The following is a 15,493-nucleotide window of genomic DNA, read 5'->3' as shown; positions in this document are numbered from 1 at the left end:
CCAAGCCGCTCCCCTCTCCTCCGCTGGGAGTGTTTTTGTTTCCTGCTCTTTTGAAGTGCTGATTTAATCCTCGCACGGATGCTTCACGTAGCCAGGTGTAGCCTTTCTATTTCCAAGTGTGTCTTTCCGTGTTTGTGTGTTCGTACCTGAACTGTATGCGCATCAGTGCATTTGTGCTCTTGCAAGTATCTGTCTGCATAAATGCGTGAGCGTCTTTGTTAATGCGTATACAATCGCCAACGTAAATGTGAATGTCAAAGATTGCCCCAACTGCCACCAACGTAAATGTGAGACGCTGAGCTTCCCTCCCCCAAAACATTCTACAAAGCATCATCCACTGAAAACAATGCACGCTCCATTTCATGTTGACGTAGACAACTGTACAACACAAAACGTAGTTTCATACAATGGAAACGCATATAAAATAGCACAACGAGAGCCATTGTTCCTTTTCTGAAAAGTAGTTTGTTTATTGTTCTTCTAACAGAGCATTAGGCAAGCAGAGCTCTTTTACAGCTATGAACAGTCATCGAAACAGTTTAAAACACATTTATTCCAGCTGAGCGCTCCCATGAAATAAAACTATAATTTGGGTGATCCAAAATTGTCATCCAACTTTGACAAATTACGTTCATATATATAACTACGCTGCACTGACTAAAAAGTCACGGAGACCCATCTTCAGTTTGAGTTTTATTTTGAGCGACATCCACTGTAACTTTCTCTCTAGCACAAAAGTTTGAACAGGCCTGCAACTGAGCAAAAGACTGTCAGAAAATATGGCATAAAGTTTTGTCTCAAAGTATATTCGCAATTAGAATCAAGAAGTATGAATTATACTTGCACTGCATTGTTAAACCTGCAAGTGTATCACAGGCAAAAGCAAGTATAGATTCAGCAAGAACTTTCCTGTCCTGTCTTCACACTTCACAGTGTTGGAATCCATATAACTTCCACAATCCAACATTTATAGTAACTTTATATAAGGATTTACCAGCTGTTGTGAAAAAGGAACGTTGATTATCTTCAATCTTTAGTTCTAATTTTTCACTCTTGAAACTCTTAGATTTTCCCATCTTTGAGTGCAGCAATTCAACAAACACTTTAAATTACGAAGCTTCGTAAGAATCATGTGACCAAGAGTCACATGACTCTTACATTAAACTAACTTTATTAGCAGTAGAAGCATTAACATGGATTATATGTGTCTGAAGGATGTTTCCCTAAACTGAGTTTGTTTTTACAACAACAAAAAAAAACTAATAGTTTTGAACTCAAATTAAGTTCCCAATATGCTGAACTCTTCTAATAAGGGCCACTGGAAAGTTTGAACACAGAACTTAAAAGATCCTGCAATTGGTGACTTTTTTTAGTGGTTACTGCTCTGCAAAATGAGGCAAGACATCTTCCATACAGTCGCCCAAAAACAAAGGGCAAAAATTATTTACACAAACAACTTGAGAGGATTCTGTCCTGGAAAAAGGCTCTGATCACAGTGGGGATGACATGCAAGGACTGGGGCATGTCAGGGAGAATACACAGCCAGTGGCACTGCTCAGCAGCCTCTCAGTCACTCCATACAACCCACCCTTCAAAGAAATGTCATCCTTTATGGTCCCTTCAACACAATCCAAATCCACTCCCCTTCGATCACTACAGCTCAAACACACAACAAAGCCACACGAGCCGATATCGGACGTCCTTTTCACACAGTCTGTCCATCCTTCTATCCCTCTGATTGTCTGCCTGTCCTTTAGTGAGAAGAAACCAACCTGTGTCTCCACTTTGAGCTGACATGGCAGCCAGTCCCCCGCTGCGCAGGCCAGTGGAAGCCACAAAGCACGCCATCTAAAGCTACTGAGGAGTGCTGGCTATGTGGCATTTGGAGGCTAGCTACCCAGCTGAGAGTTACCAAGTAGGGAACTATGACTAAATGCCACCTATTCAGGTAGACAGATCGAAAGTGTGTGCGAAAGAGAGAGTGGTTGTTAGGCCTAGTTTTTCTATGAGATGGCGTGGGGGAGTGAGAGGGGAGTTAGTGACTCCCCTGAGGCAGTCGCTGTCATCTGTACAGGTGATGGACACACCAACTACACATTAGCTGCACATTAGTTGACCGGCCTCCCACCATGGCAACTCTGGAGTTAAAGCCAAGTAGCCCCTTTTTCCCCCCCGATTTAATGAGGTACATTTTTTTTTTCCACACCTTCACGGTAGTCCCTGAGCGGGTCCAATCAATTTCTGGGCTGGGCCCTGAGGTGAGAACTGATGAGAGTGTGATCGATCCCACTCTGCCGTCCTCTGTTTACCTTTCCTGATCTCCTCACATATAAGCCTGGTTACCGGTGAGCAACTAGGAACGCAATTTACACTCATCACACATTTGCCAGAGTAGTCGCACACAATCTAGGTTATAACACACAGATTGCTATATATGTTTTACTTTCACCCTACAGGTAGAAAAAAAAAACTTAGGAATGGTCAGGTTTTCTAAAATGACTACTCATAAATTATAGAGGTTTTTTCTCATAAGATTCTATCTTCAAAATAGTGTTTGTCACTTCTTTCCTCTCAGACTAAAGATTAAAGAAATAGTCATCTTCGAATCCTAAAATCTGTTCATGTTAATCGTCTGGTCGCAGCATTTTTGTACAACTTGAAGGCCTGAAAGAGACGATTTGTCCAAGCTGGTAAATCGTAATACAATTGATCATAGAAATTCAGTTTGAAACCTTTGTCAATTTTCAGTTAAGTACGGGGCTTATATTAACAAACGATTCTTTTAATTGACATTTTACACACTGTCCCAAATATTTTGAAAGCAGGGTTTTAAACGAATAAATGATATACTCAAAAAATAAAACAAAATCTAAAGCTTAAATCATGGCATTGCAAAATTCAGAAATGGTCAAAAATGTTGCCTTTTATGGATAGATTTATTTTATCAATGTAGTATTTTTTTAATAAAACCAAAGCACAGAGAAATTAAATAACCCATTAAATCAACCAATACGATGAATAATTAGAAACAATGTTAACAAGCAGTAAAGGTAATGCAAGTAAAAATAACAGCAGAGATAAAAAGTGCAAACCACAATAAACTGATCTGTTACAAAAAAATAATTTGAGTACTTATTAATAAGATTACTTTGACATTCTCATTGTAAGCCCTTTTAAGAAAGGTGTTTCAAAGCAAAGCCAACACTGAAGCAGCCTGTGGAGACATTTTGGCCATGAAAACAGAACATCAGAAGGTCACACACAACTACTTCCGTACAGTTCACTTTCTGCCAAAGCTTGTGGGAACCTCCCCACCCCCCATCAATATTTACTGTGGGGGGACTAGCATCATTAGAAGGGGTCCCTCAGGGCATTCTGTCACACACCCACCTGGGAAGTGACACAGTGGCTTTAAATGAGACAAGACATTTGCGTCTGGGATTAGCATTTCAAAGCCAAACCTGCACATGGGGAAGGTGCGGTGATGCTGTGTTAGCCTACCTCCGCCACCTAAAACAGGAGGTGAGATTAAAAGGAGACAGTGAGAGGGACCAAACACACAGGTGGGAAATTTTTCTTTATTTCCATCTCTGTCTCCATTCAATTTTTACTTCAATTAGCTATCCCGACTGACCCCCCAAATGCTGACAGCGATGGCAGATGCTCTACTTCATCTTCGTCAAACCGGGCCCACACCCTGTGACAAATGTCAACCTCCACCTCCTTGCACCACATTGCACAATATCCCTGGAATGTCAGCCAGTGCTAGCTTGCCGTTTAGCACTTTTTAAGGAAAGGCCCATAAGGCACAGCTCAGGTCAGGCTGCCTGCGTGTCTCAGGCTTGTTCACTCCTCAGTCGCCCATGTCAAACACGACCTGCGCAATATGCACCCACCAAGAGCCAAACTGGGCCGCGATCATAAATAACTCCACCAACAATACATCATTTAAGTGGGTGTTCTGCTCTCGTGGGCAACTCCAAACAAATGGCCACATCGATCATTGAGAATGCCAGGTAGGGTAGGCTTGAGCCCCCGAGAGTACCCCTCCTTACTTAAATACTCACACACACACCTGCTCTTTTATAAATAGTGCGCTGTTTTCCTGAATAAACCAATGTTTAGTAATCCTGTGCCACAAGCAAGAAACTAGCAGTTGCTAACTCAACTAGCACAGCAGTTCTCCCAAACCAGACAGCGCTATTGTTTGGCTCTGCTGAATAATTAATATTGTCTACAACCTTTAAACAACCTTACGTCAGACTCATCTGTCATGGTATCCTGCTAAGGGGTCTGGGTGCTAGTGTCAGCTTGGATGTGAACTTTGGGCCAAAGGGTGTAAAGAGGGAGAGGTGAAGTGATATATTAACTGCTGGCCTGCAGCAAGTGAACACAGTATGCTGGTGGCTCTGCAGACAGCCACTCGTGTTCCTCTTTTTTGACCTCCCTCTATCCCTCCATATCCCAAGCCAGCATCACTCATTGTTCTGTATAAAAAGGGGTTAAGGAGTGGAGAGGGGCCTGACTCCATCTTTTAGAAAAACATATGGAGAGGCTATTGCTGTACGATCCATCACAGGCCAGGACAAATGAAAACAACCTGGATTTCATATTGCAACCATTTCCCTGAGCAGAGACAACAAGGTACGTAGAAGGTGGTAAGCTGGCAAGCGTCCATCCTGCCATGTACAGATGTTTAACCTGCTATCAGATTACTTTCAGTATGGTACACAAGTCTCATAATGCAGATAAAATAGAATCAACCAGAATCCACCAGGATTAAAATGTTTAAAAAAGGTTTAAAGCACACGATTTTCCTCTTTGTCATATTTGCTTTTCATTTCAGATCTTAAGAGTTTTTGTTGGAATGTGTTTTGTCGTTTTTGTTGTCATGTTTTTGACATCATTTGGCTCATTGGAAGACTGACATGGAAAGATATAACACACTGATACCGTAAAGATACATAGGGTGATTGTCCCATCAAAGAACACAAGGTCAACCAAAGGGCTTCATTAAATGTATGTTCACCAGACTCTATCCACAGGTGCACAAGTCTATACAATGCAAAAGCAAAATAAATAAATAAACAAACTGTTATTAATCATGGATAATGGTTTCATTGTATTTCCACAATACTTTCTGTGATACTGTCTTGAAAAATCCTGTCATATTTGCAGATGGTTCTTAATTGTTTTTTGTGACCAGATGGAACAATTCAGATTGTGCTAGGAGGGCCATGAACTCTTAAAAAAAGTAAAGGAATAGTCTTTAAAACTTAAGACTGGAATCCTATTGTCTAAACTCTTGGCACATATTCACATTAAGTAGTCTCAGAAGGCCCTAAAAGTGAAGTCAGATTTATAAAACTGATTCAGATGTGGTGCATACAGCTCATCTACGCTAGCTTAACAATGCTAGTAAAACTACATGTAAAAAACGCAAATAAAATCAAAGAATGGTCCAATGTGCATAACACACATATCACAGACACACGTGTACATACATATGCACATTCATGTGAACACACACCACCGTCTCCCCACCTCATTGTGAATCTCCTCACAGTCCTGTAGCGTTGCCGGCAGCAGAGCCACAAGCCTATGGGATCCTGTGTCGGGGTCAGTGTGCAGGTTGGACAGGGCCTCCTGGCAACGTGACTGGATGTAGGTCAGGGTTCCACTGGAACACTGATCGGAACAACACAGACTGTGTTACAAACAGAGCGTAACTGCAGTGCTTGTGAGAAATTTAATACATTTAACCTAGGTGCATGCCTAGAAAATATGCATATACTGGTCAAACTACCCAACTAATACGCTGTCTACTTGCTAATATTAAAACCACAGACAGAACAGGTAAACTATTTGCAATGTTCTGTTCTGTTGGGAAAATTCATAAGGACACTGCTTCTAAATGAAGCACCTACAGAGAGTTGCAGAACAAGTACACATCTCAATGCCAAGGGCATTTTCTAATGGAAGCAGCCTCCCCCAGCCTGACAATTTGCCCTAGCTGGACTGCTCAACAGCTTGAGAAACATCAGTAAGAACCCAAGGCATTGGTATGACCTAAAAACTGATCACATCCTAATACAAGTAAGTCCATGGGCTTCGCTGGAACATGCACATTCCATGACCCCAACCTATAAAACCCAAAGGATATCCTATGGGCATCCTGGGCCAAGGAAAACCTGTTTCCTAGATGTTGGTTCTCTAATGGGCAATAGGTGCTTTGACAGCACGGGTAGGACCTACACAATGTCAGGCAGGTGGTTTAACATGCTAACATACTAGCCTAACTTCTCTGTGGAATCAGAGGAAATTAACATTATTTTATGTATGTTCACCACCTCATCCTGCACGACTGCATCACTATTTGCAGAAGAATTTCTGTTTAAAAAGGCTTTGGCTGGACTGTAAGTAGTTCTTGTGAATTTCTCTTTAATGTTAATTTCTGCACATGTAGACAGATTTGAAACAGACAGTAAGAGATTTGTTATTTTTGCCACAGTTTTAATCACAGTTAATCGCCTTGCTATCACAAACAGATTGCATGTAACGTGAACCCATTCACTCACAAAGTGATGACAGACTGATAGCAGACGGAGTATTGCCAATTTATCAGTCATGACACACAAAAGTTGCCTGGAAGATGGTAACTTATTGCAAGCGATCACAGACCTGGTCTTTGAAGCAAACACTTAAATGGCAAAAAAACCTGCAAGTTCACTGAATACTGTAACTATAATTCCTATCACGCCACATTCACCGTTTTCACTACTGTGGCTGTAACAGAAGGTTGCTGGCTGTTTCAAAGACGGTGTTGTACCGAAGACCATTTGCTTTCAAAGTAAATTTGATCTACTTGAAATGTTTTAATTGCAGTAAACAATCTGTGTTTTCTGCTTTTGCCTTCTACTTTTCCAAGTTTCCACACCAATCAGGACTGCAGCAAACAACAACGAATTGCATAAAATTTTTGGTGCAGCATCGCATCTTTGAGACCAATTTCAACTAGTGACTACTAGCAACCACTCACTAACCAGCCAGGGAATGCACATTTTTCCTTAGCAGTCTGATGATTTTTTTAAAAACACTTTGTAGTATGTTTGGATATATTGCAGTGGCTTTACTTACATCGTCATACCCTGCAGAGAAAGACCGTTCGTTTTTCTGTTTTATTTCTCAGTAAAAGGGTCGCAAGAGGACAACAAAGTTCTTCAGCATACAATGTTGAATATTATTTACTTATTAACTTTTTACAGAGTCTTTCAATAAAACAGCATAGCAGCATTCCTTATTAATTCCAAAGGAGGCTGTCGGTAGACCATACAGCATTTTACGAAGCGATTCAGAACAGAGTTTAATCTGTTGTCTGACTTCTCACCTCAGCCACTCTGTGTGTGGAGCTGAAGCGTGCAGTGTCTCCAGCTAGGACACAGTGCTGGTGGGTACTGTTCAGGTCATCTGGTAAATACAGTTAAGAGAAAACTATCAAAACACAACGACATTACCAATGAGAGTTATCAAAAGAGCAGCGAAGAGTAAACAAGAGCTCACACCAGAACTGAATGTTCATCCCATACTGATGTTGTGTTTTTTAATAATTAAAATAAAGAGTAGAAAGGAGCATAAAAGGAAAAGATTATGACAGAAAACACAGGAAAGAAGGAGAGTGAAGAAACATGACAACTACATCATCTTATACTCTCAGACAGATTGCGCTTGGTCCAGTACCGACGAATCAAATAGAGTGAGCAGCATTGTAGTATAATTTTAATTACCAAACAAAACCAGATCGAGCTCAATCTGTCAAGATGGAAGAGCCATACCAACAAACATTTGTCCAATATCACACAAGCTTTACAAAGAGGCCTTACTGCTGTTTCTTGTGTATCCCTCCATGTGTTTCTTTGTGTGTATAGATGTTTCTCAGCTCTGCCATTATTTGCCTCATAACAATAATTAATTTAGCCATGACAGAGCTGTCATTCACAGCACATGTGCATATTTACACCCGCCTTGAGCAAGAGTACACCGGCTAATGCCTGTGATTTGAAAGTCAAACAGCCAAATGCTTTGGGAGGAAGATATTATTGTTTGGTAGGAGAAAAAAAAAAAGATGGTGACAAACAAAACAACTTGCCGGTGTTTTCTTCACCCTGATGAGATTGTGAAGGATTAGGTCTCTGGGCAGAATTACTCTGCGTCTTTAAAACTGTTTATATCCAATAACAAATTATCTCCATCAATCTGCTCTTTTCTTGGCGCGTCTGATGCGTCAGTGGGATCAGGAGGGAGTAGAGGCAAACTCAATAACTGTAATAAATATTTATCTTTCTTTCAACCCCTGTGCCTGCTGCCACTTGTCCTCCTTTTCCAGGAAGCAGGCTTTTAAATATATTGGGTCAAGTCTTTTCTCCAGTCCCCCTGTGCATTGGGAGCTGGAAATCAGATTATTGAACAGGCCCGGTGTCAAGACTTGCATTGTTCTTTTTTAACCACTGAAATTCCATTTGGGTGGAAATGATGGTGATTCAATTTGCCTCCAGCAGCTCAGACATTAGCAGTTCAAAAGGGCCAGCCGCCGACAAATGGTGCTGAAAATACATTACGGTGTCTGTGGTTATACACCATTGTAGTTTTCTTTTAATACCACAAAACTACTTATCATACGGTGTATGTCACCAAAACACTGGTACAATATATCTTAACACTTGGTTTAACACTGGCCACTCTGCCTGTGTGTACACGAGTGTGCTTGACATGGTGAGGTGAAACATCCAGTTTTTTTATTCGTACATGTGTCGGTTGCCACCCAAAAAAAAAAATCATGAAAATCTTAAGATTCAGTGACAAAATATAGAGTTTGTGTGTCTGTTGCATGTCTTACAAGACTTGTTTGTCTCGCGATTGGTTTAGTTTTAGGATTTTAGTATGTAAAAATAATGTTGTGCAGGAAAACTTCTATGAGTATTTTAGGGCACAAAATTGTGTACTGTATATAAAACAAATCTTTTCTATTGAAGAACGAAATAATTTTAAGTTTGTTTGGGGTTTTTTCTCCATATGGCTGTGTTTGTGCATTGTGCCAAGCATTTAAATCAGGTAGGCCGACAAAGCCACAGACTGCCGAGGACTCTGTGAGCTGCTATCGTCGTGCAGCAGTTGGCCTCTCAAGGGCGTACTCACCAAGTGGAGCATAAATCCCCACTGATCCGCGACAGTCAAGTCCCATTAGAATGGTCTGCACAACAGCCCATCACTCTATTATCATAGCTGGCCTGAAACTGACTGTTCTATTGTAAATCTTATCCAGCTAAAAGAGGTCGGCTTCAAGCCCTGTCAGACTGAATATTAGGTACAGACATCGTTGCTCTCAGATGAAAACATAGCATCTTCAAAGAGCCAATGTCAGGAATTCATTAAAACCTTCCTATTGCTTACTTTTTAGTGGTCCATTTGAAAAGACTGACGATGTTCTAAAATTACATTGATACAGTAGACAGGTAATCTGATTCAACTTTAAACTGGAAAATCAGACACATGTGGTACACATGTGCGTGCAGCTATAGAAAACACCTTGCTATTATCAAGGTAGTGGCAAACAGTTACTACACTTTACCACTGACACTATGAATAACTAGTTTATAAAACACCTGTTTTAGAAACAGGTGTTTTATAAAGATGTGAAGGGGCAGATAGAGTAAAAACTAGATTTTTATTTTATTTATATAAAAGCAATCCACAACAGTTGTCATCGCCCTTAGAGCAAGTATTTGTGAAAGTGAGAAGAAAAAAAACTCCCTTTTAATAGGAAGCAAACTCAGACTCAGGGAGGAATGCCATCTGCCATGACCAGTTTGGAGAAAATATTTTACAGTGCTTTTTCTGTTTCCTTTTTTACCCCCACTATGGAATTGTGAAATTGGAGGCCTAAAAGCTTACGAACAACAATATTATTATCAAAGCACGCTGTTTTTAAAAAAAAAAAAACATAAAAGTAAGAGCTGCTTTACTTCGTTTGTAATTAGTTGTAAATCTGATTTGTGACATATGTGCAGTACATAAGTAAGTTATTTATACCACCTTGTTCTGCGGGTGTAAAGAGATGGTAATCTTTCAATTAAAAAAAGAAAGTCTCTCCAGACATTTGGTGAAGTATTAAAAAAAAATATAGAAAAGAGTGAATGACAGCGTCTAAATACCTGTATTTATTTGATGTAAATGTTGAGCATAGTGTTGTAGTTAAGTATGTTCTGATGTATATCAGTTAAAATATTTATTTTCTCTACTCTTAGTTCCAAACTACATGAATTAGTCACTTATTTAAAATACACAAAGTACGGTAATACATCATGCAGATGAAATACGGACCACCTTAAAACTGTACCTTTATATACTTAAGAAAGCAAAGTGCCTCTATAAAATAATAAATCCGCCATTTTATAAGGGGCGCTAACTTCTTGTCCAGCTGAACACAAGCTCTGTTGTGATGTGGATAAATGTCCTTGCGCTCAGAAAATATGAGAAAGCTTGGAAAGACCCGTGGGACCAAAAAGAGGAGGGTGGAGGTGTCTGCTGCAGCCAAAAGCATTAAGCTATGATTTACACCCCTGTGGCTTGCTGTCTGTTCTCCCCATAGAGACATAGTCAGGAATGGGTCACAGGACTTCAAAAAATAACATTTGGGTTTCTTAACCTCTCTAATGCACACAATTTCATGGAACCTTAAAGCTCGCTTTTCAAGCCAAGTAACCTCTCTGCACATACACACGCATGAACACGCATGTCTCAGCTCTGTTTTTCCTGCAGAGAGAATTAGAAGAAAAGGACTGAGCATGAAAGTGAGAGTGAAGTGCATCCTGCTGGCATGGGTCATTGGGGACAAGTAACACTAAAACATGGGGTAATGAAAGTGTTCCTCCCTCCAAAGTCAGACATAGTGGCGAATGCGGTTAAGCTGTGCGAGCAACATGTTTACATGTGCATGTGTGTAGCTCCGAGTGCGTTTATGTACAAACGTCTGTACCTCTCATGTAATAGCAGTCTCCAGACTCCAGCGGCAGCATCAGGCCAGGTGTGTGGATGTCCCAGGCTACCTTGAGCCCAATCCTCCAGCAGGCCTTATCACTGCTGCTTCCCTCACTGCTCTCACCTGTCAGTCAAACAGAGCCCAGCACACTGTAACATTTGCATTTTGCATTTATATTCACATTTGGGGCTTTGGGTTGACAGTTTAACCCAGTGTGACTTAAGTGATTGTAAAACTGCAGCATCCTTAAATTTAAATCTCTTAAATATTTATGGAATTACATGTTTGTTATGAAGCTGTTTAAAAAAATATATAACACTTTTGTCACATCTTTGCCTGTATATCTGGGTAATGCAGTGAAAAACTGCTATAGCATACTACAGCAGTGGCCATCTATCACCAATGATGTAGCCAGAAAATAAAATTAAATGAAATTAAATTAAAGAAAGGCTTAACACATTAAAAAAAAAAAGAGTGCAATGATTAAATCAATACCACCCAAACAATGGATGTAAGATGTAAGCCTTTGTCTACAGAAAGTAAGAATCACTTAGCAGCCAAGCAAAGATGATACGTGTTGCTGTGGTCATATTGGCTGTTAGCACAGGATCTTTATGCTATCATTATGCTGTGCAAGAGGAAATAGTTGGATAAAAGCCCCTGATGTTGTTTAGTGAGTGTGTGAGTGTGTTATTAGACAGTATGTATCCTATGATATTCCTGTTTCTGAACCTATTCGCTGCAAGCGCCTCCCCTGTCCATCTCTCTCCTTCCACTCTTACATGGCATACTAAGAAAACAAGATTTGGCTTGGCTGGCCAACACCCTTCAGCAAAATCAATACTAAACTCTTTCTGGGCCTCTCTGCCCCACAGCTGCCTTTTCCTTTGCTCAGCACGGATAAATAGTAACTTAATTTCCAGCCATTGTGCTCTGAGAGCCAGCTAATGACAGCTCTCCCCAAGGCCTTAGGAATGGTGGAAGATCATCCACTGTGCCGGAAAACACTCAATTGTAGCAGATTCCTTTGGATCTGTGCAGGTATAAAAAAAAAAACAACTCTACATTTCTTTAGTCCAAGCAAAAAAAAGGCAATTGAAGTGAGAAAAAGACATCTCAAATGAATGCGTCATGCAAAATGTTTTATATCTGTACATCTAAGCTGCCTAATGTGCCGCGTTTCTGTCTTCTCTGGAATAGGTACCTTTTTAATCCACCGGTTCTGGGAGTTCTCAGAGCCATCCACTTAAAAATACATCTGTAGAGCTATGATCAGCCTTTTAGTTCTAAGTCTGGAGATGTGGGGGTCACTTGAAACTAGAAAGACAGCTGCCAAGCACAGAAAGGTGTTGCGCCAGTGTTTCAAGCTTGTGTTCGCAAGGTCAAAATTGAAATGGCCCAAAAAAATATCATTAAAACCAACCTCTTGAGCATGTGTTTCTGGTTAAGAAACAACAATGAAGAAAGCCCAGCTGTGTGGTGGGAGAAGTTAGCAGTGCACCTGCGTGATACTTTAAAATTACAGTTTTAAGACAGAGACAAAGGCTCTTAAAACTGCAAAGCTCCCACCTTCAACAGTACGTTTTGGGTTTGTTTTTTGCTGGACTACAGCTGTACCTTTAGCTCCATCTGCAACAGGAAAACACAGTTTGCTCTCATTCCACTATTTAGAGAGTGCAAGTAATGATCTAATGACTGACTGCACTACTTATAATTTATTCTAAAAAGCACTCTTCTGGTTTGTTGGGTTTCTAAAAAGTGAGATGAATAAAGACATCAGTCATTAATGTGATCCATATGATAAAAAATAAGGATTTTGCATTTTACTGTATTATGTACAAAAAACTATTTTAAAACTGAAAACAAGTACTTATAAAAACATAAAATATGGAGTAATACTCACTATTGCCTTCCATGGGGTTTTTTTGTTTGTTTTTTTATTCATACACTAGAAAGCAAAGTTCTTTTTTCAATGAGATTTGCCTTCAACTCCACCAGCAAACGCTATCAGCTCTTGAAAGGGTTTGCATTCCATAATTAGGAGACATCGTATTCATACAGTACAGTCTAGGAAACACTTATCACTTATCAAAGCAGGGCTCATTATTCCATATCAGATAATTGCACATCGATCATTTCTTGAGGAAATGATTTAGATGAGATGCAGCACATGTGATAAGCCTTGTTTGTTTGACTAAGCTATTGAGCATGCATTTAAGAGCTCGGATCCAAACGTCTGTGATCTCCCGACGCACTGTCGGTGATAAGGCTGTCAGCAGTGAACTGGTGATGACATTTGATAATGCTCTGACACTATCGCATAGATGGATCTGATGGTTGCTTCACCAGAGGCCATGTCTACAGCTGCTACAGTGCTGCTGTAGGGCCATAACACACAAGGTTAGCTGCATCTGATCCACCATAAAGCAACTGAGATAAAGTAATGAGATGGATATTGAAGTAAAAGAGAAAAAGGAATCTTAATTTTAAGCCAAAAATGTGAAAGATTATCGTGATAACTTTGGATAAGAGTTTTGAAGTATTAAGTAAAAGCCTCTGAAGTGTTAATTTTATAAATCTGAACTGCAGTTCAAGCCACTGAGCACAGTTTTATGACAAATACCATTTTAACTTTGATCCTTACCTTTGTCATCATGACAGCTATAGCTGTAAACAGCCACTGGCGAATGAGTGATCAGGTTCTCATCGTGGTGCCACCCTACTGCCATTTTCCCCATGCCATAGTACGGCTCCTCTTTGAGTTGGCTCATTGCGGCTGGGTCCATGTAATTGAGTAAGGTGACATTGAACTTTACTGGACCGCTGCATACCTGTGGAGGACTAGGTTGAGAACAGCCCTGGCCACTCCCGTGCTCCTCTCTGTCCTGAATGTGGTAATCTGATAGGCTGTGCTTTAGTTCGGCCACAGGTTTCTCCTGGGCCTTTAGTCCCACAGGTTCAGTCTCTGTGCCACCACTGGCCTTCACTCCCCAGTCAGGACATTTTCCTTCAGCATGCTCTGAAGCTGCTGCAAAACTGGTTTCACCTGGCTTTATTTGGGAAGACTCTCCCTCCTCGGTGCTGTGTTTGAACTCAGTCTCCCACTCCCCTTCCTGTTTAGACCCAGAGCAGCCTTCCTCACTGTGTTTTGACTCAATGTCCCACTCTTCGCTGTGCTTGGATTCTGTGTCCCCCTCCTCACTCTGCCTGGACTCTGAGTCCCCTCCTTCACTATTTTTAGAGTCTTCACTGTGTTTAGACTCTGTGTCCCCCTCTTCACCTTGTTTGGCTTCTGCCTCTCCCTTCGCCCATTGTGTTAGCCTGTCTCCTTCTTTCAGCTGAGACACATCAGTGCAGAAAAAGGTGTTAAGTTCCCACAATGCCTTGCAGGCAGCTCTCAGATCTGGGTCACAACAATTTTGTCCTTTGACATCTATGTCCTCACTGTGCCAGGGGATGGCAAAGAGCCGTGTGTCCAGATAGCGATATGTATGGCCCGGTTCGCCCAGCAGGGCACGTGACACAGCGGTGAACACATCTCGGTCACGAACACGAACCAGATCCTTCAGGAGGCATCCCTTCCTTCTGAGGGTGAGCAGAGCTGCCTGCACCCGGCTATGGAGCTCAGCAGGCAGTGAGCATGATTTCCTTAGCACGAGACCAGAGTAACTGGTGTCCCACTAGGAAACACAATTCAGTGTTGTCATAACATGCTGACCATGACATGCAGAAACATACGACATAAAAATAGAATTATATTTCAAGCATGTTTGTCTGAGAAAAAAAAATAACTTTGAGAGCAGCAGTCAGAAGACATGTTTTTGCAGTCCTGTTAAAGTTAAGGTCTAAATATCATTAACAGTATCTAGAAGTAGGCCTTACCAGCTGCTGAAAACCTCGATCTGAGGGTGCCAGAAAGGGGATCTTCTGGTCTCCCAACTCCTGCAGTAGCCTCCGCCTCTGTAAAAAGACAACACAGTAAAACAGACTGATAAGTAGCTGCAAGTATGGTTGCCTCATTTTGTTTTGCTGTCATTTTTATATTTAATGTCTAAGCGGCCTGAACCTTCAAATATACTCAGCATGCAGCTTTTCTGAGACAGTCTGCACGTCGTTTGAGGACAAAAATTTACACAAATAAAATAAGCGATAAACACATAAAACTAAAAACTATAAATCAGTAAATCTAATAAATCCATCATTTAGATATACAGTATAAGGTAATAGGAAACCAAAATCTAATCATGATCACTTCAAACCGAACCACAAGCTATGCAGCCCATTTTAATTAATGCATTTGAACAAATGATCCTTTCAAAACTGGCTGAGGTATGACCGGTCACCGGTTATTTTCATTGACTTCTCACATTTTTATGATTTTGCGAAGGCTGCCGGTGGGTTCCTCACAACCTTATAAAAGATGTCCTGCGCCATACAGAGCTCCTCCAATAAAACAGT

General features: G+C 40.8%; 1 protein-coding gene across 3 annotated transcripts in view; it reads right to left on the bottom strand.

The window, feature by feature from the left end:
* Positions 1–15,493, bottom strand: part of fto (FTO alpha-ketoglutarate dependent dioxygenase) — a 113,938-nt gene that overhangs the window by 78,331 nt on the left and 20,114 nt on the right. For all 3 annotated transcript variants that reach the window (XM_040011993.1, XM_040011994.1, XM_040011995.1), the window contains exons 2-6: positions 14,918–14,995; positions 13,680–14,715; positions 11,033–11,158; positions 7,388–7,467; positions 5,545–5,688 (exon numbers count right to left, since the gene is read on the bottom strand). In XM_040011993.1, the coding sequence (XP_039867927.1) occupies positions 5,545–5,688; positions 7,388–7,467; positions 11,033–11,158; positions 13,680–14,715; positions 14,918–14,995 (1,464 nt within the window). The remainder of the gene's footprint in view (positions 1–5,544; positions 5,689–7,387; positions 7,468–11,032; positions 11,159–13,679; positions 14,716–14,917; positions 14,996–15,493) is intronic.

Source organism: Simochromis diagramma, unplaced genomic scaffold (genome assembly GCF_900408965.1).
Source record: "Simochromis diagramma unplaced genomic scaffold, fSimDia1.1 OVJJ01000603.1, whole genome shotgun sequence".
NCBI lineage: Eukaryota > Metazoa > Chordata > Actinopteri > Cichliformes > Cichlidae > Simochromis > Simochromis diagramma.
Note: the sequence above shows the minus strand (reverse complement) of the source record. Positions and strands in the feature narration are given on the sequence as shown.